At 50.7% G+C, this 9767-nt stretch overlaps 1 protein-coding gene across 2 annotated transcripts in view; it reads left to right on the forward strand.

Annotated features, from left to right (window-relative positions):
* GIPC1 (GIPC PDZ domain containing family, member 1) overlaps nt 1–9761 on the forward strand; it is a 12107-nt gene extending 2346 nt beyond the window's left edge. For both annotated transcript variants that reach the window (XM_010855431.1, XM_010855430.1), the window contains exons 2-9: nt 965–1019; nt 2562–2646; nt 6206–6526; nt 7376–7561; nt 7665–7845; nt 8613–8725; nt 9074–9155; nt 9299–9761. In XM_010855431.1, coding sequence (XP_010853733.1) covers nt 6239–6526; nt 7376–7561; nt 7665–7845; nt 8613–8725; nt 9074–9155; nt 9299–9450 — 1002 coding nt within the window. In that variant the 5' untranslated portion in view covers nt 965–1019; nt 2562–2646; nt 6206–6238 and the 3' untranslated portion in view covers nt 9451–9761. The remainder of the gene's footprint in view (nt 1–964; nt 1020–2561; nt 2647–6205; nt 6527–7375; nt 7562–7664; nt 7846–8612; nt 8726–9073; nt 9156–9298) is intronic.
* Nucleotides 9762–9767: the final 6 nt, after the last annotated feature.

Genomic DNA, 9767 nt, shown 5'->3' on the forward strand with positions numbered 1-9767 from the left:
ACACAGTCAAAGGCTTTGGCATAGTCAGTAAAGCAGAAATAGATGTTTTTTTGGAACTCTCTTGCTTTTTCCAGGATCCAGCAGATGTTGGCAATTTGATCTCTGGTTCCTCTGCGTTTTCTAAAACCAGCTTGAACATCAGGAAGTTCACGGTTCACATATTGCTGAAGCCTGGCTTGAAGAATTTTGAGCATTACTTTACTAGCATGTGAGATGAGTGCAATTGTGCGGTAGTTTGAGCATTCTTTGGCATTGTTAATAATAAGTAAATAAAGAAAACACTTACAGAGGTTGATAAATGCTATGAATAAAATATGAGGGAGTGGCATGGTAGAATCTGTAAGAAGGGGGATCTCAGAAGAGGTAACTTTGGAGCCAAGATCTAAATGACAAAAAGAAGCCAGCTTTCTAAGGATCAGGTAGGGGGCACAGCCAAGGCAAAGGCTCTGAGGCTGGGCCAAGCTTGGCATGGTATGGCTGGGGCAGGAGAGAACCCAGAATGTGATTCTGTGGGGATCTGTGGGTCACATTAAGGAGTTTAGAGCTTTTCTTCTATCATGTGGGAAACCGATGTAAGACTTGAGGCTGGGGAGCAGCACAATCTGGTTTATGTTTTAAAATAGAGACATGAATTTAAATAACAGCCTAAGACTGGAAGACAAGAATTCTGCCAGAACAGCATGTAATTAAGTCCATGGTCCTGAGTTGTCTGGACCACAGGGGTGGTTGTAACAGGCAGGGACAAGCGGAGGAGGCTGCTTGGAGGAGGTGGCCAGGAGTAAGCCTTGACAGGCAGAGAGGACTGGGATGTTCCTGGGCAGGGCAAGGGAAGAGGCAGTAATAACAGTGAGAGTAATAATTTTCTTAAATCAAATTTCAGGCAAAGTGCTAATTGAGTTACTTGCATAAACTCTTTGGATTCCCATAAGCACTCTGAGAGACAGTAATTCTGCCCATTTTTCAGATGAGGAAACTGAAGCCCCATCAAGTGAAGTGACTTGCCCACAGCCACTCAGCTGGTAAGTGACGGGTGGGATTTGAACCCAGGCCACTCTGCCTCTTCTGGCCTGGAAAACAAATTCATAAACCACCCACTTACCACCATTATTTCCCTGTCCTGGGTAAGACATGAAGCCAGCCTGAACCAGGGCATCAAGTGTAGGCAGAGTAAGGAAGTTGGGAGTTGGTGAGCAGGATGTAGGGGCCCTAGAAAAAGAGGGAGTTTGAATCTTGGCAGCTGACTAAAGATGATACAGACAGAAATAGTAGTAATTGTCACCAGCATTTGTGGAACTCTTACTGAGTCCCAGGAACTGTTCTAAACACATGTATGATTTCTTTGGAACTCAGAAAGGTTAAGACATTTGCTCAAGGTTGCACAACTAATAAGTGGCGAATCCAGGTTTAATATTTATGTTCTTTGCATTCTGCTAAGATGTACAGGGAGTGGTAGGAGGGGAGCCAGGGGAGGTGATGATGTGGGGGGTTTTGTTGTTTTTGGTAGCATCATTAAGGGAGTCAAGTGAAATAACTTGACAGAGCAGTACCAGTTTATTCATTCAGAATGTATTTTATTTCTAGTATCTAGAATATATAAAGAGTTCCCACAAATCAATAAGGAAAAAGACTAGGCATTGCAATTAAAAACAGACTATGCAGTTTTAGAGAATTCCCTGGTGGTTCAGTGATTAGGACTCTGCTCATTCACTGTTGAGGGCCAGGATTCAATCTCTGGTCAGGGAACTAAGATCCCATGAGCCACATGGCATAGCAAGAAAAAAAATTGTGGTTTTAAAAATTGGGCAAAGACTTAAGTAGTTTACAAAAGGGCAAATCCAAATGGTTTCAAATGTTTTAAAGGTTGTTTAGTATCACTGATTAGAAGGGGAGTAAAAAACAAAATCTCACTGTCTTCATGGTTAGATGAAGCACCTACTTTGTGTCCAGAATTATGCTGGGAAGCAAGGAATAAGGGACCCCAGAGGTAGGACTTATACTGTTGCTGGGGAGACAAGATCCTACTGAGGGCAGATGCTACGGCCTGTGCTTTTTTGTCTCCCCAGAACTGGGCATAGAGACCGGTGGGCTGGTGACTATTAGATTCATTAATCCATCCACTGATTAATTCCCCAAGTATTTAGTAAGCAGCTGCCCTGTGCCAGGCCCTGTGTTCTCTGAGCTAATAGAGGAATGAGTAAGACAGGCAAAGTTCCCTGCCCTTTTTGGAAAACAGACAATGAACAAGCTAAATGAATGAAGTATGGCTTCCACCTGAAAGAGGTAAGAGAGTGAGTTGGGTGGCTACCAGAGGGCACAGCCAGTGCAAAGGCCCTGAGGTTGAACTTCATCCAGTGTGTTGAAAGACCAGGGAGGAGGCCCTTGTGTCTGCAGGGAATGAGCAAGGGGGGACAGAGGCAGGGAGTGAGGGCATATGGCTGATGTGGGCTGGTCATTTGGGGCCCATAGGCCTAGGGGAGGACATTGACTTTTATTCCAAGTGAGGTAGAAGCCCTGGGAGGGGTTGGAGCGAGGACAAATGTGACCTGACTTATGTTTTACAGGATCACTCTGGCTGCTGTCTTGAGAGACCATTGAGGGCAAGGGCAGAAGCTGGGAGACTCAGAGAAGGCAGCTGCAGTGGTCTAGGTGAGTTGTTTTTGCTTTTAAGATTTATTTATTTATGGTTGCTCTGGGTCTTCGTTGCTGCACTGGGGCCTTCTCTAGTTGTAGTGTACAGGCTTCTCATCGCAGTGTTTTCTGTTGTGGAGCATGGGCTCTAGGACATTTGGGCTTCGGTAGTTGTGACGCATGGGCTGAGTTGCTCCATGGCATGTGGGATCTTCTGAGCCCAGGGATCAAACCCATGTATCCTGCATTGGCAGGGGACTTCTTTACCACTGAGCCACCTGAGAAGCTCTAGGTGAGTGTTGATAGGACTGGACCAGGTGATGTTAGAGGAGGTGTTGGAGAACAGATGGATGAATGAAAATGGGTACAGCTCAGGGGCTCTACTGAATCCAGGAAAGCCCTAGGGAAGAGGTGATCTGAAAGGAGGGAGCAAGAAGTCCCCCTTACATAGAAAAATATAATTTGGCATAATCTGATCCTTACCACAACCTGGCCAGGTGGATGGAATGTCCCCATTTACAGGTGAGGCATCTGAGGCCCAGGGAGACTGAATCATCTAGGGGACAGCATCACTGTGATGAACTTGGGCTTGGGAGTCAGACCTGAGGGTTGGGGCCAGTTTCTGTGACTTTGGACTTAAACATGAACTCTTTGCTTGTCTATAAAGGCCTATACAGTTGACCTCCATTGCTTCTTTTTTTTTTTTTTTTTTTTCTTTTTTAATATTTATTCATTTGGCTGCACCAGGTCTTAGTTGGGCATGCAAACTCTTAGTTGCAGCCTGTGGGATCTATTTGCCTGACTGGGGATCGAACCTGGGCCCCCTGCATTGGGAGCGTGAAGTCTTAGCCACTGGACCACCAGGGAAGTCCCTCTTCATCACCTCTTTTACCTGCCCTCTTCGTGTTCTTCCATTGCTCACTCCACTCTAGCCACACTGGTCGCTCGCTTAATTGTGAATCTGCTCAGAATCTCCCATGACTGCCATTTCACTCAGATAAAAAGCCCAAGTTCAGCCTCTGGCCAACAGGGTCCTGCACAGTCTGCCTGTTACCTCTCTCAGTTCAGTTCAGTTCAGTCGCTCAGTTGTATCTGACTCTTTGCAACCCCATGGACTGCAGCATGGCAGGCTTCCCTGTCCATCACCAGCTCCCAGAGCTTACTGAAACGCATGTCCATCGAGTCGGTGATGCCATCTAACCATCTCATCCTCTGTCGTACCCTTCTTCCCCTGCCTTCAGTCTTTCCCAGCATCAGGGTCTTTTCCAGTGAGTCATTTCTTTGCATCAGGTGGCCAAAGTATTGGAGTTTCAGCTTAAGCATCAGTCCTTCCAGTGAATATTCAGGACTGATTCCCTTTAGGATTGACCGGTTTGATCTCCTTGCAGTCCAACGGACTCTCAAGAGTCTTCACCAACACCACAGTTCAAAAGCATCAGTTTTTTGGTGCTCAGCTTTCTTTATGATCCAACTCTCACATCCGTACATGACTACTGGAAAAACCATAGCTTTGACTAGACGGACCTTTGTCAGCAAAGTAATGTCTTTTCTTTTTACATCTCTGCCCTCACCTTTTCCCACTGTCCCTCTTACTTGGGGATCCAACCACACAGGCCTCCTTGCTGATCCTCAAACATGTCAAGCAAATCCCCACCTCAGGGCCTTTGCGCTAGCTGTTCTCACTGCCTGATGTTCTTGCCTCATATCCTCCTATGGATATTTCCTGCTGTCTTTCAAGTCTCAGCTTCGCCTGCCCAGAGAGGCAGGTCCTCTGTGACCTTGTCTGTAAAACTTGTTTTATTGTCTTCATAGCACTCTTAGAAATTATATTGAATATTTACACATTTGCTTGCTCACTGTACAGCTTCTCTGAACTGTATGCTTCTGGACAGCATGGACGGAGCCCCAGCTAGCTCACCTCTGCAGCAACTAGGAGTGAATTCGAAAAATGCAACCCCGGGTCTGGTGCTTTGGCACAGTGAACAACCTGTGTAACTGCTCTTGATGGCCCTAGTCAGGGACCTTACTGCTTGTCTTTTTTTTTTAAAGAATTGAAGTTATTTTAATATTTGCAGCATACATTTTGCTCAGTGGTTCAGTAATGTGCTTGAGTCATTCACAGAGATTTTCTCTTACCTTCACAGGTATACTGTTTAGCAAACTTTTATGAAATTATTAATTACAGCTTTGAATTATTAAATAAAGCATTTTTTTTTTGACTGCACCACATGCTTGTGGGATCTTAGTTACCCAACCAGGGATTGAACCCATGCTGGGTCTTAACCACTGGACTGCCAGGGAATTCCCTAACTAAAGCTTTTAAAAACATACACACACACACACACACACATGCATGTATCCACTTAAACACATACACCCATGGTGTATACACACACACACACACACATACATATGTGTGTGTATTTGTAAACTCTTAGAATCTACCCATATAAGATTGTTTTCTTCATCCATTAACCCTTCATCACAGGCTCCTTATTTACTCTGGGTCAGGAAATGTGGGACCTTGCTTATCTTATTGAAGGCAATATCTACAGTGGTGCATGGAATATAGTTAGTGCCCAAAACATATTTGTTTGAAGGGAGGGAGGGAGGAAGAGAGATAGAAAAATAGAGTGGAGGGAGAGGAAAGAAAAAACATGTATCAGTCAGGATAAGTTTTGCTGCAGTAACAAGCATCCCCCAGAATCTTAGCAGTCATACTCTACAATGGTTTATTTTTTGTTCCTGCTACATGTCCAGTGCAGCTTAGCAGGGGGGTTTCATTCATTGTAGTCACTCAGAGCCTGGCCTGGTGGGGCTGCCACCACATCAAATGTGGCTGGTCACCCTACCGGGAAAATTAGATCTGTGGAGGTTCTTGCTCCAGTAATTAAATGCTTCAGCCCAGAAATGTCACGTGTCACTTCCTCTCACAACTCATTGTCCAGAACTGGTCGTATGCTTACCCAGTCATAAAGAGGCCAGGAATGCCATCTGCTTACATGCTTGGAAAGGGAAGAGTCAGAAATTTTTTTGTGCACAGCACTAATGATTGCAACCAATAGAAAAATAGAGAAACGTAGGCCGTGAGCCTCCATTTTCTCATCTATTAAATGGGCATAATCACATATTATGGTACATCATGTAATCACATCAGGACAATAATATGGTCCCCATGATTGATGTAGGGATAAAGTAAGATCACAGAGCAGTTAGCAGTTATGGTAGATATTAGCTGATATTATTTCTGTGCAGTTGTGTAAGTGCTAGGACCAGGTTTTTTGTGTTTTTTTTTTTAAGTGAAACAAAGTGTTTATTAGGAGGGAAAAGAGTGTGAATAGGCACACATGAGGGACTTAGAGTGTCATGCCCTCGTGGTAGTTTGAATCACTTATATGAGGCATTTTTCCCAGGTTCCCTTTGGCCAGTCATCTGGCTGGGTGATTGCCTGGCTCTGAGCTGGCACCCGATTTTGAACTGAGGCCAGCCTGTTCTCTGAATAATTTCATTGGGCCTGTAGGGGCAAGGCGGCGTGAGGCTTCAACGCAGGCCCTGAACACCTTTTCCTGTCCTGCAGATTTCCTGGGCACGCCCCCTCCTCTCACTGCTCATGCCACTAGGACTGGGGCGGCGGAAAAAGGCGCCACCTCTGGTGGAAAATGAGGAGGCTGAGCCAGGCCGTGGTGGGCTGGGCGTGGGGGAGCCGGGGCCCCTGGGCGGAGGTGGGGCGGGGGGCCCCCAAATGGGCTCGCCCCCCCCTCCCCCCGCCCTGCGGCCCCGCCTCGTTTTCCACACCCAGCTGGCCCATGGCAGTCCCACTGGCCGCATCGAGGGATTCACCAACGTCAAGGAGTTGTATGGCAAGATTGCTGAAGCCTTCCGGCTGCCAGCTGCTGAGGTACCTACTGGGGAGCTGGGCACTGGGGTTCCCTGATGGTGAGCTAGAGAGAGGCCGGAATGTGCATCCTGTTTGTGAGCTGTGGCTTAGGTGCTGAAGCTGCAAATACTGAGGCTTTACCCCAGTGAATTATGGGGAACTGGAGGCAGGGCTGGATGCTGAGTTTCATCAGGCATTGGGAGGCCTGTGCCCCAGTGGATTATGGGGGCTGGTGGCCACAGCTGGATACTGAGTTCCAGTCAGGCATGCGTTAGGAGACCTGCAGCCCAATGTATTGTGGGTAACTGGAGACCAGAACTGGGTGCTGAGTTCCCGTCAGCACTGGGAGGCCTCAGCCCCAGTGGATTGTGGGAATGGACAGCCAGGGGTGGATGCTACATTCCCACCTTACATTGAGGGGTTTGTAGCCCAGCGGATTGTGGGAGCTGGAGGTCAGATGCAAGATTCACCCTGCTGTGATTCTTTGGGAGGTCCGACCCTAAGGATTTCAGGGGCCAAAGGAATGGAGGAAGCAAGGAAGGTGACAGTGAGATCTTGCAGGAAGTAGATCCAGGGGTCTCAGTAGGCAGGATGGGTATCTGTGCCCCTTCATTCATTCCAAAAGCATTTTCTGATCACCCACTGCATGCCAGGCTCTATGCCCTGGAACCAGTAGGGAGTTTTTTCTAGGACAGAAACCCAGCCCTAGCAGAGCTGACATCCTAGTGGGGACCTTGACTGAGCTCGGGGTGGTCAGGCACTGGGGGGATACCTCCAAGCCCTTCTCAGCACCCCTTCCTTCCCCCTCAGGTAGCAGTTGGCAAAGGGCGTGGGAGAAAGGTGAGGGTTTAACGTTTCCCACTCCTGCAGGTGATGTTCTGCACCCTCAACACCCACAAAGTGGACATGGACAAGCTCCTGGGGGGGCAGATCGGGCTGGAGGACTTCATCTTTGCCCACGTCAAGGGGCAGCGCAAGGAAGTGGAGGTGTTCAAGTCGGAGGAGGCCTTGGGGCTCACCATCACAGACAATGGGGCTGGCTATGCCTTCATCAAGGTACCTGGGGGTGGGGCACCCAGAGTCTGGAGGGTAAGGCCTAGCCTATGATGGTAGGACCCAAGGGTGGCGCCACAGGGGCTGACAGCTCCTTTCCCCACAGCGCATTAAGGAGGGCAGCGTGATCGACCACATCCAGCTCATCAGTGTGGGTGACATGATCGAGGCCATCAACGGACAGAGCCTGCTGGGCTGCCGGCACTACGAGGTGGCCCGGCTGCTCAAGGAGCTACCCCGAGGCCGCACCTTCACACTGAAGCTCACAGAGCCTCGAAAAGCCTTTGGTGAGGGGCTGCTGCCTACCCCCTTGCCAGCCGCCACCCCCCACCCCATGCCTGCTCCCGCACGCAGTACCAAAGGCCACCAGCAGGTGGTGCCCAAAGCCCAGCTGGTGGTAACCGTGAGAAAGGGGGTGGGGCAGCCCCACCCTTTCTGTGGGGAGACAGGGAGAGGGTGTTGGCTTTCTGCCCAGCTCAGGAGGAGGATAGAGGCAAGGAGGAAGTTGCCCCCACACCCAGCTTCCAGGAACCATTAGCCTAGCCAAGCGCCCCCAACCTGGCCAACCCCTTAGCCCCAAGAAGCCAGGCTTGGCTGCCCTATGCCTGCCCCTCTACTTTTCTGTCCAGCTTCATTAACTCTCAGGAATGGGCTCAAGGTCCCTGGCGTGGGGGTGGGGGACTCTAAAACACTTCCCCAGGCAGATGGGGTTGGTCTGCTGCCCAGCAGCTAAACCCCCTTGGCCTTGGGGAAAGTAGCTAGAGACACAGGACCCATTCCCTTCCCGTCCCTCCGGCCTCGGGGACAGGAGTGGTCCCCTCCAGCCTCCCAGCCCTTTTCCATTCCTAGCTCCTGGCTGTGCCTCCTACACCCCGGCCAAGCCAGAGTCAGGATACCTGCCTCCTGGGGTCACCTCAGTCCCCAGCGCCCCCAAAGCCTACAGAAGCTTGGAGAAGGTGGAGGGCGGTCTGAGGCCGGGATGTCTGGGTTTCTGCCCAGAACATGCTGGAACTGGGCTCCTCCAGTCCTCACCCCTTCCCCCTATCTCCCACAGACATGATCAGTGTGCGTTCAGGGGGTGGCCGCCCTGGCTCCGGTCCCCAGCTGGGCACCGGCCGAGGGACCCTCCGGCTCCGATCCCGGGGTCCAGCCACAGTAGAGGATCTGGTGAGTGTTCGAGCTGAGCCTGAGTCCCTCCCCACTCCCCCCCGCAACCACCACTTTCCTGTGAAATAGGTGGCAGCATCACTCTTAGCTGAGGGCCTCTGGGCACTGGATGTCCGTCCACCTCTGCCACCTCCCAGCTCTGGGACCTTCCTTGAGCAAGTGGACCTCAGTTTCCTAATCTGTGAAATGGGGCTAATTATAGTGCCACTTTTGGGTTTGTCATGAGGAAGAACCATGGGTTTCTATACCAAAAGTGGTGTTAAAAAAAAAAAACTGCGCCCAGCGCTCAGTATAATTACAGGTATATTCACATTATCATAATGTCATCGTCCCTCTTCCCACCCCCAGCCTTCAGCCTTTGAGGAGAAGGCCATTGAGAAGGTGGATGACCTGTTGGAGAGTTACATGGGCATCAGGGACACAGAGTTGGGTAAGTGAGGAGGGGGTCATCAGGGTCTGGGGATGGATGGGAGTGTGGAAGAAAGGGGCTTGTAGGTCCTGTGGGGCCGAGTCTGCCCTGAGCCCCTCTGTCATCTGTGCCTCCATTCTGCTCCCCCGTCCTTCCCCCTCCAGCGGCCACTATGGTGGAGCTTGGAAAGGACAAAAGGAACCCGGACGAGCTGGCTGAGGCCCTGGATGAACGGCTGGGTGACTTCGCCTTCCCGGATGAGTTTGTCTTTGACGTCTGGGGGGCCATCGGGGACGCCAAGGTTGGCCGCTACTAGGCCTTCCGCTGGACCTCAAGATGACTTGGGCCAGTGGGCCAGGCCCGGTGGGAGCCTCTGGGGCGGAGACACCGTAGCCCGGACCCCAGCGTCTGGCTAGGGCCCAGCTCAGTAGCCCGGAGATGATGCGGAGCGGAGGTGGGGCCGGGCCTCTGCCTCTCCTCCAATCGGTACCACCCCCTCGTCAGTTCCCAGCCTGGCTGGGGCGCCCAGCCCTCTGCCCCCGCCCTTCTCCCCACCTACCTCAGCCAGGGTCAGGCACAGCGGCGGAGAGGGACCAGCCAGATTGGGTGGCCACCCCCCCCCCCCCACCCCCA

Source organism: Bison bison, unplaced genomic scaffold (genome assembly GCF_000754665.1).
Source record: "Bison bison bison isolate TAMUID 2011002044 unplaced genomic scaffold, Bison_UMD1.0 scf7180017864365, whole genome shotgun sequence".
Lineage (NCBI taxonomy): Eukaryota > Metazoa > Chordata > Mammalia > Artiodactyla > Bovidae > Bison > Bison bison.